The sequence below is a fragment of the Aspergillus caelatus genome, assembly GCF_009193585.1.
Source record: "Aspergillus caelatus strain CBS 763.97 unplaced genomic scaffold BDV27scaffold_7, whole genome shotgun sequence".
Lineage (NCBI taxonomy): Eukaryota > Fungi > Ascomycota > Eurotiomycetes > Eurotiales > Aspergillaceae > Aspergillus > Aspergillus caelatus.
The window spans coordinates 31616-52666 of NW_022475270.1; the positions used below are offsets into that span (position 1 = coordinate 31616).

At 46.0% G+C, this 21051-nt stretch overlaps 7 protein-coding genes across 7 annotated transcripts; 3 read left to right on the forward strand and 4 right to left on the reverse strand.

The window, feature by feature from the left end:
- Positions 1–771: 771 nt before the first annotated feature.
- Positions 772–1805, reverse strand: BDV27DRAFT_120084 (uncharacterized protein). Its single transcript, XM_032065020.1, has one exon. The coding sequence runs from the start codon at positions 1724–1726 to the stop codon at positions 962–964; it is 765 nt and encodes a 254-aa protein (XP_031932971.1). The 5' UTR covers positions 1727–1805; the 3' UTR covers positions 772–961.
- Positions 1806–6314: 4509 nt separating this feature from the next.
- On the forward strand, positions 6315–6941 carry BDV27DRAFT_152549 (uncharacterized protein; the record flags this gene model as incomplete). The annotated part of the gene is made up of 1 exon (XM_032071579.1): positions 6315–6941. One exon carries the CDS (start codon positions 6315–6317, stop codon positions 6939–6941), a length of 627 nt encoding a protein of 208 aa, XP_031932972.1.
- Positions 6942–7833: 892 nt separating this feature from the next.
- BDV27DRAFT_120086 (uncharacterized protein) lies at positions 7834–8993 on the reverse strand. Its single transcript, XM_032065021.1, has one exon. The coding sequence runs from the start codon at positions 8810–8812 to the stop codon at positions 8111–8113; it is 702 nt and encodes a 233-aa protein (XP_031932973.1). The 5' UTR covers positions 8813–8993; the 3' UTR covers positions 7834–8110.
- A 2948-nt stretch (positions 8994–11941) lies between these two features.
- On the reverse strand, positions 11942–13036 carry BDV27DRAFT_140806 (uncharacterized protein; the record flags this gene model as incomplete). Its single annotated transcript, XM_032069726.1, has 5 exons — positions 11942–12099; positions 12150–12214; positions 12272–12651; positions 12723–12790; positions 12847–13036. The coding sequence occupies 5 exons, from the start codon at positions 13034–13036 to the stop codon at positions 11942–11944; spliced, it is 861 nt and encodes a 286-aa protein (XP_031932974.1).
- A 532-nt stretch (positions 13037–13568) lies between these two features.
- On the forward strand, positions 13569–14099 carry BDV27DRAFT_152552 (uncharacterized protein; the record flags this gene model as incomplete). The annotated part of the gene is made up of 1 exon (XM_032071580.1): positions 13569–14099. One exon carries the CDS (start codon positions 13569–13571, stop codon positions 14097–14099), a length of 531 nt encoding a protein of 176 aa, XP_031932975.1.
- A 1797-nt stretch (positions 14100–15896) lies between these two features.
- On the reverse strand, positions 15897–18975 carry BDV27DRAFT_171624 (P-loop containing nucleoside triphosphate hydrolase protein). The gene is made up of 7 exons (XM_032075644.1): positions 18822–18975; positions 17999–18667; positions 16842–17882; positions 16466–16651; positions 16245–16411; positions 16068–16186; positions 15897–16004 (listed from the first exon to the last, which is right to left on the reverse strand). Exons 1-7 carry the CDS (start codon positions 18898–18900, stop codon positions 15902–15904), a joined length of 2364 nt encoding a protein of 787 aa, XP_031932976.1. The 5' UTR covers positions 18901–18975; the 3' UTR covers positions 15897–15901.
- A 1020-nt stretch (positions 18976–19995) lies between these two features.
- BDV27DRAFT_152554 (uncharacterized protein) lies at positions 19996–20937 on the forward strand (the record flags this gene model as incomplete). The annotated part of the gene is made up of 2 exons (XM_032071581.1): positions 19996–20581; positions 20648–20937. 2 exons carry the CDS (start codon positions 19996–19998, stop codon positions 20935–20937), a joined length of 876 nt encoding a protein of 291 aa, XP_031932977.1.
- Between the last annotated feature and the right edge of the window lie 114 nt (positions 20938–21051).

Here is a 21051-nt window from a genome sequence, read left to right on the forward strand (position 1 = left end):
AGGCCACTGCCTCCTACCATTTCCGATAATCTGTCTTCCACTTCGCCATGGTCAAACCTTTGTTTTTCAGAGTTTATAACCTGAAACGGCGGAATAACTGCTCCAGCTGTACAATATCATTGGTGAAACTTAATTCCACCAACCATAAATCACCAGTTAATGACAAGCTTATCAGCGGCCCCACATCGGTCGATCTATATCAAACCTGACCTGTTCTCGCCCGTTTCTTGACTGTTTTCAACCATTTCGCCACCATTTCTTCACCTTCTTTTTGGGGGGCTTCACCACCCAAAGCCTAGAAGAGGAAGCCTATCCCACAAGTGTAAAGGAACCAGAAACATGGTGGGTTCGGGTTAGTTTAGGGTGGGCCGGGGGAAGGTCGCTGGTTGGCTGCGATTTCCGCTCCTAGAACAGCAATGTCTTGGTGGCAATCACAGCTTGGTTCGGAAGCTAGAACTCCAAGTTGCGTTTGATACATCTTTCTTTGTTTCCTAACCTAAATATTTAACTCTTGTGATGTAACGTAACATGAACCATTTTAATGGGTTTCTTATCTATACAAACAAGACTGGTTCATAGAAACCTTGAGGGGAGCTTGCAACACTGTGGAAGACACCTTTTTAAGGCCAAAGCCCAAGGGCTATCGGTATTGAATATCGTGTCGTATGCCAAGAAAGCTCTACAGGATGTGAGATATTTGCTTTTAGACCATTCTTTGATTCTAGACCTGTTAGATGGATAACCTTGACCAGAATGACATAATTTAACTCGCTGCTTGTCACTATAAAAGCTGTGCAGATAGTCTTCCTGTGACTTATGGCAATTCAAATTGAAGCAAGCAAGAAAAGTACTGAATTATCTTTAATATGAAGTCCACACTCTATATCCTCAGTGTGCTGCTGCAGATTACTATGCATTTAGCAGTAGCAAACCCAGTTGCACACTCAGAGCCCGACTCCCATTATCTGGAAGAGCGACAGGGGACCTCTCCTATTGAGACCAGCTCGCCTGGACTGACTAGCACCGCTAGTATGACGACCACTGCTACCTCGCCTGGCTTAACTAGGACCGCTAGTATCACTTCCTCTTCCCCTTCTACCAGCTCACCTGGACCGAGTGGCACTTCTTCCCCTACTTCCGGCTCGCCTGGCACGAATAGCACTTCTTCTTCTACTTCAGGCACACGTGGTCCGACTAGCACCCCTAGTGTGACCCCTATCCCTAATACCCCTCCTGGCCCTCCTACCATTGTTGTTAATGCTGCTATTGCCATCGCCATCTCTGGTGGCAGTGGACGGGATGCAGCCGCTGCTGCTGCTAAAGCCTCTGCCTCCTCTGGTGGAGGAAAAGCTGCCGCCGCTGCCGCCGCTGCCGCCGCCTCCGGTGGGGGTAGTGCAAAGGATGTCGCGACCGTTGCCGCCGCCGCTGCCGCCGCCTCTGGTGGGGGTAATGGAACGGCAGTCGCTGCAGCAGCTGCTGCTGCCGACTCCGCCTCTGGTGGAGGGAGTGCTGCTGCTGCTGCCGCCACGACCGTTGCCTCCGCTGGTGCTAGTGGATGGAATGTTGTCGCAGTTGCTTCCGGCGCCGCCGCCGCTGCCTCTGGCGCTAGTGGTGCGGATACCGCCTCCGCCGCTGCTGCTGCCACCGTTGCCTCCTGTGGAGGGGGTGTCGCTGCCGCCGCCGCCGCCGCCGCTGCCTCCAGTGGGTGTAATGGAAGGGAAGTCATCACCGTTGCGGCGGCGGCCGCCGTCGCCGCCCCCGGTGCTAGTGGGAATAATACAGCCGCCGCCGCTGCTGCTGTCTCCTCCTCCTCTGGTGGAAAGAATAATACCGTGGCCGCCGCCGCCGCCGCCGCCGCCGCCTCCCGTGGGGGTAGTGGAGGGGATATCGCTGCCGCCGCCGCTGCCTCCGCCGCTGCCGCCTGTGGTGCTAGTGGAGCGAATACCGCCGCCGTCGCCGTTGCTGTCGCCGCCGCTAGTGGTAGTGGATGGAATGACGCCGCTACTGCTGCTGCCGCTGCTGCCGCCGCTGGTCGTAGTGGAAAAGATGTGGCCGCCGCTGCCGTTTCTGCTGGTGGGAAAGGAGGCGGCGGTGGCAACAACAGCACGCAAATTGTCCAAAAAAGCTCACAAATCTTTAAACCATTTTGGCATTACCAGGATCGGAGCCGCTCCAATGGCTTCATTGGCAGGGCTAAACTTGGCTTATCCTTCTAGTCTTTCTTCAAACATTAGTGAGTTCTTAACAATATAATCTGTAATAACTACAAACTGGCGCTAACTTCACAAATGGATAATGGTACAACACTCCAGGATAATAAGCTTCTGACGAATATAGGCCTAAAGGCTGCTGTAAGTTGTTCTAATTTTTCCATGCTTTCTTTCGCCTAGTGTTATACTTATAGTCGTCTAGATGAATTAACTAAATCATATTATCGAACCTACTATTTTTGATGGTGACTGCTAATAAAGAGTATCCTATAATGCCTTTTGATAGTTGCTTTGATGGAATCCATTTGGTTATTATCTCATCTTGATGTGATATAATACTAGTTGGATTTCCATGAGTTGAGTTTTTATACTTATTGGAACTAATATATGACATAATGGAGAGTTGCTGTGGACAAGTAATATTGTTCAGTACTGAGTTGAGTCTATTTTATAAATTAAACAAAAAAGCGTTCTAGGATATCCTGGAAATATTCATTATCGTATTTCGCGGTATGGGGTTGAATCTGGAGTGTTTTGTTTCTTTTCTGTTTTAATTGATCCTTGTCCTGTTTCAATTTGATGAGCTCTTGTTGTTTTATCTATAGTTGGTCTTGAGGAGTTATACTTTCCTGTAGAAGTGATATAACATGGTTAAAGCCAGCCGACAAGGTAAATAGGATGATTTCGCCACAAAGATCCTTAACATGTCGTCAAGCATCACGGACGCTGTTGGTGGATAAGAATGTTTGGGCAGTACCAGCTATGATAAAACGTAGGGTAAATATTATTCTATCCTGCCAATTTTAGATATCTAGCAATTCCTCCACTTACTTCTATTGATCTACTGCGAGGCACTAGATCAACTATATCATGGTACGTAGTCATACTTGGCTGCTTCAGCACGTAGCCTACTCTGAATACAACCTTATGTTGATTCTCACCGCTAATTGTAGCTCTTTAAGCTACATCGTTTTTATATACCAGAGGATAGATTAGTGTAGCCTGCCTGTGTCACAAATCTTCCCGTGGTATACGGGGATCCTGATTTACCTCGTTGAGAACGACTGGTGCACTGGTAGTTCTATTTACCATCCTAAAGGATGCCTCCAGCCATTGCCTAGTGGATACGTCTTCATCGGATTGGGACACATTCCTTCGGTCTCTGAGCAAACCGAGGCTGGCACACCTGTATATTTTGCCACACTGCTGATTCTCGATGCGATGAACTACAGGGCTTTCAAAGCCAACCGGTCTGCACATCCATCCGAACGCCCCGCTGTTTATATCTCTTCACCTTCGCCATCCAGCTGAACTACCTTTTGGGTCAGCTGGAATGGAGCAACCGGTGTGAGGCTCTGGAACCTTTATGGCACAACTGCTGGCACTGGCCAATTCAAACTCCTATCAAGGACAGATAATCAGGGCTTTTAGACCGCGTTTACCAGTTCTGACCACAATTTTCAGGTGTTTTCAGAGGCCTTCTCGGGAAATGGGTCAAGCTTGGCGAATTTGTCAATCGTGATGTTGCGATGTAGATGATTCCCTAGAAGCTGCTGTCATCAACCCTAGACATCAAAGAGCGTTTTTGAAGATATTTACGGAATTCCAACATACAGCTGAAAATAGTTGATTTTGCTAAAACTAATTTGCAATTTGTGTCCCATTCTTCCGCTTTGGAGCACGGACACTCGGCACGGAAACAGGACCATCTTTAGATGAAATGGCAAACTGATCCAAGCAGAGCATATACGGAAGGGACCAGTGGTAAGATGTTTTGGCGCTGGATTGGGTGGTCGGTATGCGAGTTGGCACAATCCCGCTCCGATTAGCATGTAAATATGATTGCCGCATGTCTCGCTCTTTTGTTTGTCGTGAACCTAACTCTACTCATAGTCACGCGGCTGCTTTGCTCATGTGCGTTTCAGGTTGGCGGTAAGGGTCTGGTAAAAACCTCTTGTTGGAAACAAGCAGCGATCTTCGGAAGGCATTTTACTGCTAATGCATTATTGGATCAGCTTATGGCATTACTATGGTATCACTTACACAGCAGTCTTATATGAGACCAGATCAAGTCTCGCCAGGTCTGCAGAGAGCTACAACTGGCTTAGCGAGCTATCAATAGCGTAGTATAGCTGGGGAAAAACTTGCTGGTTCGGCGTTCAGCGCAAAACCCACGTTTTCACCCTTAGATCCCAGCACTATCGGCAATTGGTAGGACAAACTCGCAGTCACTATGGGCATGGTAAACGCCCCTCAATTGAGTTGATAGTAGATCCATCTTGCGCGATGTCCCTGTCAGCCCTGTTGCTCCGTACCAGTTAGTGTAGGAAGTATGGGGATCGAGCGCCGCATTTCCAACTTGGACTAAGACGGTTACGACGGGACCTCCTTCAGTGAAAGCGTCAAATTTCGATCTTAGCGAATCACCACCCGCTCATCGCGCGCCGCATCCATCATAGACCTGAGACGCTTGGGAGAAGTACGCAAACATCAATATTCCCGGAGGCATGAATTGGCGTGTCTAGAATGAGCACATGTCGCGAAGAAGTGGCTTGGAGCGGCACAGCGTATGCTATTTCTACTAAGACGGATTCATGACACCAAATGCGTTGGTTTGAAAAGGACTAACCTTTAGCAAATCATCATCCGACATACAGTGACGCAATAGATCAACAGCTTTCCAAGCTGACTTAATAAATGCTAAGAATTTCTGTTAATCGACACTCCGATATCCTCAACCTCTGACATAGATGGACGTTCTTATTATCTCGACTGTCCCTAGCAGCCCATCGGAATATAACAAGATCGCCGGCAACGGGTGTGGACCAAAAGCCAATAACGAATTAATTAAGTTAGACCTTATGGACTGTTCGCCAACCACATGTGACGGTTCGCAGACGATAACATATTATTGATGCATTGGCTATCGAGATAGCGCTTTTCCGCCTCAAGTGGAAAATTGCTTCTTTGCGGGTCAAGGGTTTGATAACTTCCTTGACTGGTGTATTGGCACGATTGGAGAAACGAAAAAAATAATACAAGAGTTCATTTCCGAAACACAGGTCTCGATACTGAGAGGATATAGTGGGAAAAGGTCCCACACATAGACTGCATAATTTGACCTTGATTGCTACCTTCTATTATTTATTGTGTACAATGAAGCAATTGTATTTGCGATTATGAGTCTGTTACAAACCTCTTTTCTTTGCATATACACAACGTAGTAGACTTGTCTTCTGGGGTAGTCGGTTTTCTAAGACCATTACCAGGCCTCTGATCCTGTGGTTTCCATGTTACCATTCAATCAAATGTAAGCTGATGCTGAGACTAGGTATCGATCCTTTAAATATTCAAGGTATTTTGGACAGCAGCTCTAAATCGGAAATTATCCGATTCAACAGTACTGGAAAAAAGGTTAAGCCACCAGGGTCTTTGAGGCAGTATTGGGAACCCGATAATAGTAAGATCCGAGGCTATGGGACGACGACTACGAGCTGTGACCTCATGGTAAAAACTGGCAAAGGGCTGAGTGATGAGTTTCAAGCGAACGCAAATACAAGTATCGGCTATGGCGGAGTAGCAGCATCTTCTCAGTATCGTTATGGATCCTCCTTCAATGCCACTAGCGTATACGGAAATTACAATTTCGACCAGAGGGTCTAAGAGGGTCTACTCTATTAAATCGAAAGACCCGTATGGATATGTAAATTCCGACTTGGCCAAGGAGGCAGCTCTGTCAATCAATCATTCAAGATTCTATTAACATGTTCGAGCCTAACTACTGAACATCTAGCTATGCAGGTGCGTCAAAAGAGCCTATAATCTAACCATAAACCGCCATATCCCACAAAGGAAGTAATCGAAAGCTTTTATCACGACTCAAGCCGCTTGCCACCTGGCGGTCGTCTTTCTAATCCCTCACCACATCTGTCTCCATTTTGTTGTGACCTAGGTAGCTTTGCTACCATTGTGGAAGCAGAAACGTCTATATATGCTCAGTACCGCACGTTCTTTGCAGAAAGGGGCTCTCACGTGCTCACTGAGCTCTTCCTGCGTACTCGGTATCAGCTTTCTGTCGAGAAGAAGGAAACGTAGAGCAAGAAAATGGAAGAAGTCAGGGCATGTGTGAGTACAGGGAACAAAGGGATCATCTCCGGTGGATGTGAAGTTGCCAATGATAAAGTGTACGAAGAGTACTTGAAAATACGGAAGAGCGACTGCCTAGTCCGCGGAGGAGCTCCGGATAAAGCAGGAAACTTAGCCCGTGAACCAACGAGCATTTCGAAGTTTGATGAGTGGCAAAAGAGCCGCAGGCAGTATGCGATGGAAGCGCTGTTGGCTGCCAAAGCAGAAAGCCTTGGCGTATTCGTGGGAGCAAGCTCCAAAACTGACCATCTCCATGTATCGCAGCGTCTCAAGGATGCTCTGGACTACTTTTCCACCTTTCAAACCCTCAGTGGTAGGTTGTGGGCAGTGTACGATACCGATTCACGTGACGCGACTGAGGCGAACAGTCCTGTTCAGACTCTAACTTGCAGTATCACACCTTTTCCTGGACAAGGTATTAGGCCGGGAAATGCCAGTGGTTGGAAGGTGACGCAACAGTCGCCTTCGTCAATAAAATTGGAGGTCTATAGCGGGAACGACCCGCCGCTAGCCCTCCCGGTATCCATTATTCCCCCCATGGTCCCAGTTAACCTCACCCTAGGATCGGATATGGACAAATTCTAGGGCCAGACACCGGTCGTTATGGTCCATCTCCTTTTAGACCCATCGGCTTTTTGCTCCATCGAACGAAAATACATGTCAAGGGCGTTAAGACAGCGAAGAGCGTCTATGTCCCCAGGTTGAACCATGAAAGAGACTTTCAGACCCCGCAATTTCCTAGAGATGAGAAACTCCAGGAGATAGACTGCACAGCTCCTGAGGCCTGCCAGTGGTTTCTGCTTGTTGATTTCCGTGGTTTGCGTGATGTGTTCCGTCTACTGCGGGGCTTTTCGAAATTGTTGCCGAAAGCAACTTGGCTATTACAGAGGTTCTGATGAACGTGTTCTTCACGTACAAACCCTCTTAATAAGAGCCATTTCACTTGTTATCAGTGCTCATGGATTCCTGGCCTCACGCAGGCAGTACCAAGAACAACCTACAGCGATTCGCATCATACAATCGAGGAAGGAGCTTGGCGTTGCATACTATATCCTATGGCGTCCTGTTACTGCTGATTTCATATATGTCTTTTTGTTTAGGCTTTTTCCTGACGCTAGATTTCGCTAATCTACTATGCAAATACAGAGGCTGCCCTACAATATAATGTGGATTGATCATCTGTGTGCCTTTTTATTCTATCGTATCAAGTGAGGAACCATAGAATTTATATATATCTAAGATATATAGAAAATTTAAATACTTCAATGATTTATTCTATTCTATTTTATATATAATTTTTGTAGTAATCTTAATATAAGATATTTTTTCTATACTACATATTCTGACGTTTGCTAGTCTTACTAGATTCTGATAGTATATTGCTATCCTAATTATATATACCGAAGGCACGCTTACAATAGCTAGGCGGCCCTACTTTCAGAACATCAACCTCCATATCACCACCTCTTCTGGACTATACAAGGGCCTATAACATATTTATATAATTTAGTACATATCAGCTTTCTTGTATATATATTATAATAGTTGGACTTAGTAGTAGTTGGTGTTTGTGCCATATATTTACCCTATAGACTGGGTTTCATCCATTTGCCCGATGAGCCGGTCCATGCGAATCATCGTCCAAACCATCAACAGCACAGCCCTGATCCTTACAAGCAATGAAAAGCCACCTTTGCCCATTCACCTGGTTAGCTACCGCCTTTGCTGCACCCTGTTTCTGCTCTTTCTGAAGCTTAGTGTCGTCCCTTCTTAGCATCGTCGTCTAGCGCCTTGTCCAACTCTTTCTGGTAGTCCTCTTGCGACTTTCTCAGATCCTTCTGCAAGTGTTCGATGTCTTTCCGCAGATCCTTCATCTTGTGATGAGAGGGACCCTGCTGCATGTGCTGGGAAACGCGGTTGATCTTGTCCTGAAGCTCTTCAACCTCCTCCTGTCTTTTCATCACAGACTTTTTATTGTGATGCAGCTGATTCAGTGGATAGAATTGACTCGGCGGATATGGACCTTGTTGGGGGTATTGTTGATATGGACCCGCTTGCGGGTATGGCTGCTGAGGGAATTGCTGCGGGTAGTGACCGCCCTGGGGAGGAGGGTTCTGTTCACCCTCATGCTGGTACTTCTTGTAGGCGTCTTGAGCAATGGAACCAGCAATCGCACCACCGATGGTTCCGAGGAAGCCGTGGTTGGCCTTGTGGCCAGCGAAACCACCGACAACACCACCGGCAAGGGCACCGGCAAGACCACGCTCACCAGGGGCGGTCTGCTGCTGCTGCTCGTTGTAAGACTGGGAGTATTGAGACTGAGGGTACTGATTCTGAGGCTCTGGGTACTGTTGCGGATATGATTGCTGATACCCTTGGGGAGGGCCCTGGGGAGGCGGAGACCCATAGTAGCCATACCCATTTTGGGAGGGAGTTCCATAGTACTCTGAATTCATTATTGCTAGCAGGGATCGAGAAGGTTCAAGGTAGAGTGTTGAAAAGTAACGTAACGTATACTGAGTAGTATTCCATCACAATCTCCAGCAGGGGAGCAACAACCTTTAAATATTTATATTTAAGAATCTCGTCTAGCCCTAAATATCCACTGCCCCTTTAAGGAAGACACTGCGAAGAAACGTCAGCCGGGATATGTCGACATCACACGCTCCGCATAAATCTTTTGTCCCACAGTGCCCGTATTTATTTGGACATGATCGGCATTCATACTAAGCTTTTCGTCATCGGGCCAAGTTTTAGCCCCCGACTCATTTTGGCCCCCACGTCTGGCTTGTGCCGCTGGGGCTTATCCATGGCTGTGTCTTTTTTTTTTTTTTTTTTTTTTCGGGGGGGATTCCGTCTATATTGAGATCTGGGTCTGGGCTCCTGGATTATCTCTACGTATCCACTCCATAAATAGAAACCCCAGCCACGAATACCCGCGTACATTTTCCAACGGATAAGTTCCTCTTTTCGCTAAGGAGTGCTACATTTATTCGGCTACATAAATTCAATCTGCCTTCGTAGTTTCTTCCTGCGTTGCTACGGAGTAAACGTAGTTTCTCAATTGATCCATATATCCAAAGTTGTCGGGGGAAGCCGGGATTCCCGTATTGATCCGTTGACAGCCTCCTACTATTTTATTTCCCGAGGGTTTTCGCCTTTCAATGTATTACTTCTCACGGCTTCTTAATGACCATGACTCCATGAGCTGGATTTAAATCGTCTGAACAGCGCCTTGAAGTGAACACTCGCTTTGCATGACTGAGAAGGGTCATCAAGCCACGGCTGTAATAATATGAATGGTAAAACCATCTATTGCATGGAATGAGACGTCCTTTGAGAATTGCAGCCATCGCCAACAAGCTTTTCCTTGTCTAACACAGCCAGAAATGTGTCAGTCTGAGAGTCGTAAAGTACCAAGCTCTAGTACTACCCAATAGACGCATATAGTTTTTCGCTTCTACAGAACTACAAATAACACGGTGTTCTTCTATTAGATTCCTCGTACCATGGAACATATGATGCCACATGTCGCTCAGCTTACGAGGCCCAGGAACCATGGTCCAATGTGTATGTGACAGAACTTGTCCTATTTCCCTTACATTCAACGTGCGAAACATAAGGGACTTCATTTGGACAGCACCTAGGGTGGGCTTCTCACCGTATCATCTGTATACTGGTAATGAAAGATCCCTCGCTCTCCTTAAATTAAAACTCGGCAGCCTTGTTAAGCGATTTATTTCTCTTTTACCGTCAGGGTTTGGTAAAGTGAATTTGAGTTTTACCTCGATAGTTTGGAATATTGAGTTTCAACTTTTGTACAGCCTATCAACAAATAGGCTTTCTGATGAGGGAGCGCATAAACTCTCTAGAGTTCACGGCGCTCCCCTGTGAACTGGGTAACTATGGAAAGTCGGAAAAAAAAGGACTTAAATCTGTTTTTACACTTCAATTTTGAGAGAAACTCTCGGTGGTCGAACTCCCGCGACTTTTGTTGCTCCTTTCTTCACCCCCGGTGCCCCAGGATAGAAGTCACCACCATTCTTGCTGCACCATGTTCGATGCCGGCTCTATGTGGATGGTCTCTTTCCCTCTTACTCACACGCTAGCTCAAATTGAAACTTTCTCTCCTCCAGTACAAAATGCAGTCACATATAGCGTCAACATCCCCCAAAGACTAGCAACACAGGCTTGGGTACCATCTTTATGCAAAAGAAACCCACGTTATCAGTTCAATGGTTTTGCATAGGGTAAAGGACCAATGATGTAAGGATATACCATATTCGTCGTTTAGGCAACTGAGAACAATAGAACGTTTCCTCCCAGACTGGATATAGGACATGTCGAGCCTCTCTATAATCTACAGGCTCACATGTCAGTGCTCGCCATGAGGGGGACCAAAAATGGAGTAATTACAGCTAACATCCGCTGCGACAGCTGTATCACCTTGGACGGCGGTTCTGAAGATGTGAGGAACTCGTTAAGCTCGTGGATATGGGCTATTGAATACAATTCGCTGCTAGACTGTAAAAAAAATACCTCTGCAGCTATTGTCATATATGATACTTTTAGTGTTGTATCTGCTAACCGATAGCAGGCAACCGGGGAGGGTTAAGAATGATGACTTCTGCCTCTGGACAAGCTGTCTTTACTACTGGCATTCAATTAATCAGCAAGAAAAGGATAGCTCACGGGGTGTTGATCATAGTTGCGTTTCATATTTTTATTGCCGCTATTTGTTTTGGGGTTTCGCTCTCCCTTCCCCCCCCCCGCATCGTGGGAATTCATTCACGCTTACTTATAGCTGTGTACCCTGCTATAGTGATATTTTCCAGCTATTGCAATTGAAATTGTTGCGTGTCTCGGGCTTGTTTAGCCAGTGATAGGGCTAACGCAGCACTGGTACTTTCGAAGATACGAGAAAAGAGTGTCACCACCTATCTGCATCAGTGATTTGATTGAATTCTTATAATCCTCGGAAGTATCAATGTAGGATTGAGCTATTGGCTGACGGGAATCGGTACTGCCGCCGCTCCCATCGGGGTAGTGATTGCGTATGCTGTTCTTGCTGGAGTAGTTTGGATCAGTTATGCGTCGATAACCAGCTATCTTGGTTACAGGAAGCGCCATCTGTAACTGCACTGTATAAGCCTGGTTCAAATGACAGAGTATTCGTAAGAGAACAACATTAATTACTTTGATTAGAATGTGATATGCTTGCGATATTTCAGTCTGCCAGGCCGATGATAGAGTCCTGTAGAATGTTATAGATTAAGCGATACGCACACCAGGGGCACCTACGGAAGGAGCCTAAGCAAGACGGGGTATGGAGGCATATTAGAGCAACTTCTGTTATGCATTTTCTTTCGCACATGCAACTCGAAGAAATATAGTTCGGGCCCACGCTGATCGTATAGCCCTTTGTATTTGGGAAGCAAATATAGTGTGTATTATTATATCGTTTTTCTGGAATCATGCCTGCTCGAGTACGTTGAATATTGCAATCGATAGAGGAGACAGAGTATCTATTGCACGAAAGTGCCCCATATTCTCAAAATAGTGTATAGCAAAACACAAGCATTGGGCTACTGACATGGAAAGCTCAGGTGTTTGCATTTTTTTCGCCACCGGATCCATGTCGAGGATAAGGAGCCAAATAGCGGTCGCATTAATGTAAGGGAAGAGCAAATAATTACCATATAAAGCTCGAGGAGTGTCCAGAGAGCTTCCTTGGAGCCACTGGCTGTATATCCCTTAGTAGTGTGAACCAACCAGAATTATTATCATACTCACACGTGGCGGTGCTTGTCAAGTAGCGGTTGAACTCAACTAAACGAAGAAGACTAAACACACAAGCTCTATGGCGAGTTTGTTAGCAGGATTATGGTAAAACACAATAGACAGATAGGTCTTACAACCCAGCAAGGCAAAATAGGGCAGTAACCTGGACCTTTTGCTTAATGCCCATGTTCAAGCTCCAAACAACGGAAATCGGTAGAAGCAATAGTGCAACATCTTCCGCGAGAGATAATGCGCCTATGACCATGTAGAAAGCTTTCTGGCCGCTCATACATGTTCCCTTAACAGTAGCTTGAAGCCAGAAGTATCGTGGGGGAGAGCATTGAAAGATATTACCAAATATCGCTGTAACAGCCCAACTCACAGTAAAGACGATAAAAGGCCAGAATAGAATCGACCGCTTTTGAACACAGAAAAGTTGCTGAAGCAGCATAATGATGGATAACTTGACGAAAGCTTGCGAAAATGGCCACAGCGTCTGCGTAAGCCAGAAGAGCTGCCAAAGGTTAGTATAACTTGCGATGTTTAAATAATTTCCGTCGATAAATTCGAGAGGACAGAGCCTACTAGTATCCTACGGCTGCGAGTTTTCTCATCTAAGCTCCATATATCCTGCCCAACCCCGTTGAATGCAGCTGCAACAATGTATATGTCAGCCTCTAATCGAAGGCGAAAGAGTCGATTGTCCGACCAATAATAGTACAGATTGCAACTCCGTAGCAGAATAATAACCCGATTCCCATAAAACCGTCTCCGATATCGAGCCTTTGTCGCGATAATTGGCGACTGAGGAGGCGAAGAACGAAGAATACACTAACAACTGCAAGGCCCACAACAGAAACTACAACTAACACTGTATCCCAATATTGAAGATCGGCCATCAGGAACTATGGCCATGAAAGTGAAGACCACTGGAGATTATGTTTCAGACGGACGTCCGGGGTTATACCGTGAACTACTTCGCTGTGGACCATTTCCGCGTCATGAGAAGTTTATCTAGGCCAACGTAGGTCATGGTGGTGGCGCTAATTACCAATATTATAATAGTGGGAGTCAGAAAACTCGAAATTCAACACTGGGTGAACCATGGGTCTTCTATATGGATTGAAGCACGTTACTATGCTTTAGAGATATGGATCAGTCTGGCCAAGCTTTGCAAGAAAGCCTGTGTTAAACTTTACGAGCTTCGCACTACGCAAAGTCAAAATCCCCTCTTTCCCTGTTCCTTCCCCCCTCCCGGTTGACTGATTGAGAAGTTCATCTGGAACACAGAAAGCTATTTGGAGTGTGGCAAAGCAGTCGATAGACCAAGTCATCTCTGGCCAGGCTACCCGCGTCCTATATAGTTTGCGGGGATCTTTTGCATTTTCTACCTCTTAATAAATTCATTTGCATTCACAGTATTCTCCGAACATGGCATACATTAGCAGCTTCCTCATCTCTCTTCTAGTGGGCGTCGCGTCTGCGCATCCGGCCTCTGTCCATGATCAACAGGGACCTAATCAACCCCTGATCTGTCCGGGCCTGAAAACCGTTAACAGCGGCTGTATTCGATATACCCGAGGCTTCGACGTGACCGGTGTTACTACTGAAGTCGATCTCAAATTCCCACAGATCAAAGACGAATGTGATTGCATCAAGGAGTGCTTGAAACGACTCGATTCCTGTGCCAACTATGTTTGGAAGTTCTCAACTCCAGAGTCTGTTCAATCGGGCCATCGCACCTGCACGTTGTATTCGAACTTTAACCTTCCGCCCAAAGTAAACCTAGCCTTCAATGTTGACAGCTCTACAAACATTCAGCTGTTGAGTCCAGAAAATAATCCTCAAAAGGGTGGCCTTGTTCCCCAAGCCTTTAAGGATAGTAATCTTGATACCACGGCTGACCCGGACGCCGTTTCGGGTCCTGTCTGGGCTCTAGCAGATGGGTCCGTTCAATGTTAGAAAGGTTATGCTTGTACAACGCAGAAGTCTATCCTGCGTACTACTTGTGATCGTGTTTGGCTGGTGATCAGTTAAATTTGTCATAATCAATAATCCTGTCTCATGGTAGCTAGGACCTTACAGGGTCCACCAGAATGTGTACTATCCTAATGTCCTTTCTTTCTTGAATCCAACTTTATTTCCAGGCAAGAATCATGAATAAATGATATGTAGCCTTTGACATTTTTGTATATTGTTCTATTATAGTTTAGATCCTATACCCTATTTTATATTCTAGAACCTAGTGGGCAACCATCTCTGGGTGGGGTTTTCAGTGGGCTCACCTGAATTAACTTGCAATACCTCTATTGTACATCTTCACATATCCAGCCGTTGCCCTCGATATTTTTACTAATCATTTCTCCAGCAATATCATTTGCAAATGCCAAAACTGAAGAAAAACGATGGAAAGGCAATTGTTTCTGCTGCTGGATAGCAAAACTTCCACGGACAAGATTGCCCCTGATACATCCATAGACAGTGCCCCTGTTGAGCTACTTGATACGCTCCTATTACTCAAACCCCGAAGACGTGAAGAGTATCCTTGCTTCACCATCCGTAATACCAGCTGAGAGGTTCTCAGATAGAATCTTTCTCGTTACTGCGGCTTGTGATCGGCTCTGCCTTGAGGGAGAGGCTCTTGGATATAGGATCAAAGATACGACAAGCAAGCATGTCAAGATGTACAGGCATGACGGTTGTGGGCACGCTTTTGACAAGGCATATGAGACAGGATCGGTCCAGGAACGAGCGAAGAATGACCTCTACGACAAGATGGCCGTATTTCTAATGGAATAATTATTTTCTGTCCATTGGGGGTATAGGATAAGGCTAGTTACAAATGATTCATGTTTGAGGTGTGCCAAAAGTTCACTATACTTCCTTTTTTTATGATGCTTATCAGGTCTATTGATTATACGGGGCAAAGCCATGGACCTTTAGTGCAGAGACCAGGGATCCAGCTTACATGAGACAATATCTTTGATACACAGTACTTATATCCTTCTACTAGGAGTAACAGGATAACAGGCAAGGTACTAGGGTGTAGTAATATAATTAAAATCCGTTTCAGCTATAGTACAAATATTTCCGTCGAACAGACATATATGTAAACCCTCGGATTCACTCCACATATAGTCACATCCAATTGACTATCGGTCAGATAGGTTACTAAAATAGAATATTATCGGCTAGAATACAAAATAAGCAGCTAAAAGAAGACACTTATTACCTCTAAGCTTAGGAGTTCTTCGTAGACCTTACTCAGCCATAAATGAATCCTATACTTATCTACATCACAGTAACATACTAAATACTGGTTCAAAGCTCAGTAACCCAATCTATATCCTAATAGATATCTTGTTGGAGAGAGTATGCTTATATTAATCAGCAGTTTCGTCACTGTTATAGACAGAGTAATACTATACACTGTATCGAACGAATCTTTTTTTTTCCATACGCACGCTTATAGGGTGTAGCAATCGAAATTCTCCGGTTCGGTTCGGTAGGAGATGGTTGTTGTTGTTGTGCAGCTGTAAACTAGCTATTGAGGGTTTTACGTACAATCACATTAGCTCCTTCCCTTTCCTGACAACACTTAGCGTGATAGATAGTCCGCCGTTCTCATTATATAATGCCTATAAATGGTTTAGCACGGTCATATCCAGAAAAACATGATTGGGTCAAGTTAGGCTGAGTTTCCCTCATGGTTGCACTTTGAAGCTGCATACCGCTCAGGCTTGCTGTCCAAGTGGTGCTGAACATTACTGAGCGCCTTTCATTCCTGTTGCCGGACCTCTCATTCGAGGTAGCGATAGAGAAAGGTACGCTAAAATACGGTACACAACTCCAATGACAATCATGAGCCTAACAATTTGGAAAGGGAGTCAATGTAAGATTCATTTGTGAGGGGGGCCAGGGTGTACTCACCCAATATCAAACCCCGTTCTCCCAGTGATATACCCGGTGAAGTGGGCAGCTGCATCAGTGTCATACAGATACGAGAATGGCATAACGTGCTCGCTAAACCAAGCTTCAGAATACCAAGTCTGAGACAGAAAGGTCAGTCCATGAATGTGTGTGGGTGCCAGGGCCAAACCGACATACTCCCGGGCAAATGTACCACAGCCAGCCCATTTTCCAATGCTTAACTTGATCCAAACGAGGGCCTGACCCGTCTAGGACCCCTGCAGTAAGGCTCGTGAGCATTGCTAACAATAAAGCATCCTGGCGTGGGGCCAAGGATGCAACGAGGGAAGCTAGTCCATAGATGCCTATTAAAGTGTTAGCCAAGGGTAAAAAACCTTCAAGGGACTGGCAGGACCAACAAAAGAAATATGCTGCATTTATACAGAACAAGATATGGACCGGAATGACTGTGGCTGCCAGCACTTTCAAAAATGCTGTGAAATGAAGAGTCGATATCAAGATACGGGGCAATGTACACAAGTCTTTGCCGATGAAGTATGCACTAGCGGAATGTCCCGAATGGACTTCTTGGCCGAATACCATCTCTTCAAGTCTCAGTCAGTTCCATCGTTAACTCACGACTTTGATAGGTAGTAGCCATACTCTCTTCTGCAATCGTTTTAATTCCAGCTGGTGCAGCTGCAAGGCCTGACGGATAGCAAAGCTAGGGTTAGTTGTGGAGATTCTCAATATAGTTCGCCTTGCCAAGTTTTAGGATTCCGAAAGTTCGCTTACTGATTGCAAGGCTGGAGAGAAGTCCCGCTGTTGGTACACTCTTGTAATCCACCGCACTGGACAAGAGCTGAAAGGGTTCCCTAAAGTAGCCTTGAAAAATATGACCTTTCGATTCATATATGGAAAGACCGATGAGGACGCCGCAACATGAAGCTGTAACAATCTCCAGCAGAATACCAAAAAGCTGGTTCTTCTGCTGCTTAGCACCACAACGAATATATGTAAGTACCTGGCTTAACCATGCCGCCCGATCGTCAGGAGGCGTGAAAACAGGTGCAGCCATGACTGATGCGGCCACTGCAGGACAATGTTCCGTAAATCGTCCTTCCGCACTTGGCAAGCCTCCTGCTAACGCTTGCTTTTCTTCAAACCATGGGATATCACACCCTACCTGTCTGGTTTTGATTAGGTCCATAACAGTGTCAGCAGGATTGTCTTTCTTGGGCAACGTGAAGCCAATCGACTGAAAATAGTCCAGCATACTCGTCTGTGGTCCAACGTAAATTGGTCTTCCAGAGACCAAAAGCATTAAATCATCTAGCAGATCAAAGACATCTCTTCGAGGTTGATGAATGGCGCAAATAACCGTAATACCAAGACCGGAAAGATCTTTCAGCAGGCCCATCACGGACAAAGCGGTTGTGGCATCCAAACCCGATGTTGGCTCATCAAGTATGATGGTTGACGGCATTGCAACGATTTCTCTGGCGAGCGAGACGCGCTTGCGCTCTCCTCCAGATATCCCTCTATTCTCTGGAGACCCTACCTGCTGGTCTCTTATATGATCCAACCCGAGATATGTGATGATATTGTCCACGTGAATCATTATGTCGTGAGTCGTGTACGTCCCCCCGAGTCGAATGGTCGCGGTATGTAGGATGTTTTCCCAAACAGTGAGATTTGGGAAGACGATGTCGTCCTGTGGGACAAAGCTAATACAATGACGGTATCTGTTTGTCATCAGAAGTCCGTATCGGCGGCCAAACGCCAGAATACAGCCCAGCTTACCGCCGAATATTTGCATCATAGCCATAAATTCCACTAATGGTGAGGGACCCAAAGCTTGGTGTTTTCATCCCCGAGAGAATACGGAGGAGGGTTGCTAGCAGATATCAGCCCTGGGCGCTTTTATGCCCCTCTAAGGAAGAATGACATACATTTGCCAGCTCCTGACGGTCCCATGATCCCAAACATGTGGCCTTTCGGTATCTGGCAAGTTACTCCCTGCAAGACGGGGCGTGGCACACCCTTCTTAGAAAAGCATACATCACGGAGCTGGAAGTCCAATCCACGCTCGCCCTGTTGTCTGTCTCCGGACATCGTCCCAAAGTGAGGAATTTCTCGGACAATGGACCCCTGTTCGTACGCGGCATCAAGAGCAGGGAAGTTACCCGCCGGTCCCCCTGCATACTCAATGTGTCCTTGGTCCCAGGAAGTTCTTGCCGATGGAAAAGTATTAGGAGCGTGCAGCCCTTTCTTCTGTTTCCATGCTTTCGTCCCCAACCCCAGAATGGCACAAAGCAGATACAGTACACCCAATATTACAAATCCAATGACTGAGATCTCTCGAGAACTCCCTTCTGCACATATTGAAAGAGCTGCGCAGCGTTTGGGATGATAGCTTCCTAGGGGACAATAGGAGCCTGGCGGGCATCGGATTTGCTCTTGGCTTTGGGGTGGACAGTAATAGCCAGGCGTGCAGGCAACTGGTTCGAACGATCCCTGCAGTTCCTGACAGATATTCTCCGATGGCTGCAGGCGAACCGCCTGGCAGCTTTTTGTAGGTGGGCAGAATTTTGGTGGGTTCTCTCTATTTGTATTGTGACCTTATTGGATCAGCGCCTTCGTCAGCATTCAGCAGCTAAGGCTTCCGGCCTCCTCTTGCCATATGGCGAATGGGTAAAATAGGACTCTGGACTCAGCAGCTAGACAGATTCTAAGAGTCTTAGATAGAGGATCAAGCAAGCTCGCAACACTTACAAATAAATCCTAAATTGCAAACGGGTGCATCCGCGAGAGCCACAGGGTTCTGGCCGGACAAGCACGTACCTTCGGCCATTTAGCCGACTATGGGTGGATCACAGCAATAATATAAAAAAAAAAACAAAAATAATCATCGAGTGGCACGACCAGGAACTGGCTGATGTATGTATCCTATATTAATATTGAAGTTGATTAAATTACTTACAATAGGGTTCACCGAGCACCGGTTTTAATAGTCCGTTGTTTTCGTCATTCACTAAGCATCGGATAACATCTTTACCTAGAGCATCTATCTTGCCACGGAGCAGAAGCGATACACATTCAGGTAAGTGTGGCTTGTAACTCTCTAGGTTGGTCTCCGGGTTCAGTTCTGTATCAATAAGCCGGTCACGGATACTATGTACTACTCAACGCTTCGTAATGTACCTAGGTCTAGGTCCCTAACTAGCTTCTGGTGCTTTTCTGCCTCTTTTCGCCAAAACCTTGCTTTTCGCAGCTTTCACCCTTTATGTGCTGTCTTTCAACGGAAGGAATTGAAAAAAAATAAAAATAAAAATAAAAATTTAAAAATAAAAATAAAATAAAACAAAAACAAAACATTCCACTGACCAGTCCGGTTAAATTTACGCCCCCCTCCACGGTTACACCTGGTTCGTTCGATTCCGCAAGGAAACAGCAAACCCTTCATATACTACATTCCTTCAACATTCCTAGGTGTCAATGCAATTGGAATCCGCCATCCACTTGTGGGAGTGATCTGCAATGCATTTTCCTGTTTTGCATACACCTTTTCCAATAAAGAAATACGAAACCTTCAAGATCTCACTTCCCCTTCAGCATTCCTAGGTGTCGATGCAATTGGAAGCTGCCATCCACTTGTGGGAGCGATCTGGAACGCATTTTCCAGTCGCACCCGTCCAGCAAGTTGAGTTGCATTACTACCTCACAATTTTCGGGAGTGGGTCAAAAAGTCAATAGAGTATACTGGTATCATCCCGGAAAGGGGGACTTCAGTTAGGGGCCCATTGGAATGACCCAAGAGAGGCACTTTGTGACTGTGTTTCGAGGCTGGACTTTTCAGGGCCACCTCACTCCTTTTATAACCGAATGCCCACATATCTAGCTCACGTACCACGTCTTCATCTGTCCTCACACCGCTACGAGTCTCAAAATGAGCAACCTATACGATGCTGGTTGCAGAACACTTTTGGCGCATGGAACGAAGACTACTTCTGACCCCACGTTTCGGGAATGTTTGGTACTAACCAGAATTACCAGCTCTGCTGGCTTGTTGACCTCGATTCTTGTGATCTTATTTGTCATCATGCATCGCTATGTGTTTACGGTCGATAACCTGAATAGAGTATACGGGAAGAGCTATTCGCTCCTGGAGCCCCGTCAACAGAGCCGACTCCGCTTTCATCATTTGGACCTTTTCGCAAAGGTGATCTCGTTGGCTTTCATCTCCCAACCTGTCTTCTTGGTGCTCTGGCGAGGACGCTCCTGGTCTGATTCCTACTATACGCAATCCGACTTCACTTATGGTGATTCAGCATATGTTGGCACTGCTATTGTTGCCGCCCTCTTCCTCTTCGATATATCTTCATCGGAAAGTCTCGGCCTGTTACCCTTTGTTCACCATGTTGGGTCTATTATAACCATACAAGGGTATTATTGGTGGTCGGTAGGCCAACCTATCGATCTGGACGCTGGTGTAGGCAAAGCCAAAACCATGGCTAATATCTGTCTATTGTGGGGTAATGTTCCCCGCTCAGCCTTTGTATAACATTCTCATATTCAAGACGAAACTAACGCTAGATTAGCATTTTTCGCAGGTATCTTTAGCTCTGTCAAGGCTGTTGGTAATATAATGCGACAATGCTTTGTGTTGAAGCGTGTGACCCTTCGCCAGCTCTGTCTCTGTGTCTTCTGCATTGACCTGATAGTGGCTGCCTTGGAAGCTTCTTCGGTACTATATGCGGTGCTTGGCTGGTGGACTGCACTGCCAAGTGGTGGGCAATGGGTCATACTCTTCCTCCAAGCAGGATTTTCGGTCAGCAAGTGGGAACATATACGACCATTCTATGTCATTTACAGGCGAGGAAGATCATAGCCTTCTGCTAGAACTCGCCCCGTTGCTCTCTTGTTCTGGTTCTGGGCAATTTCACGAAACAACTTGTATTGTTGAATACAAAACGACTGTCACTCGTGGAACACATTGTATGGG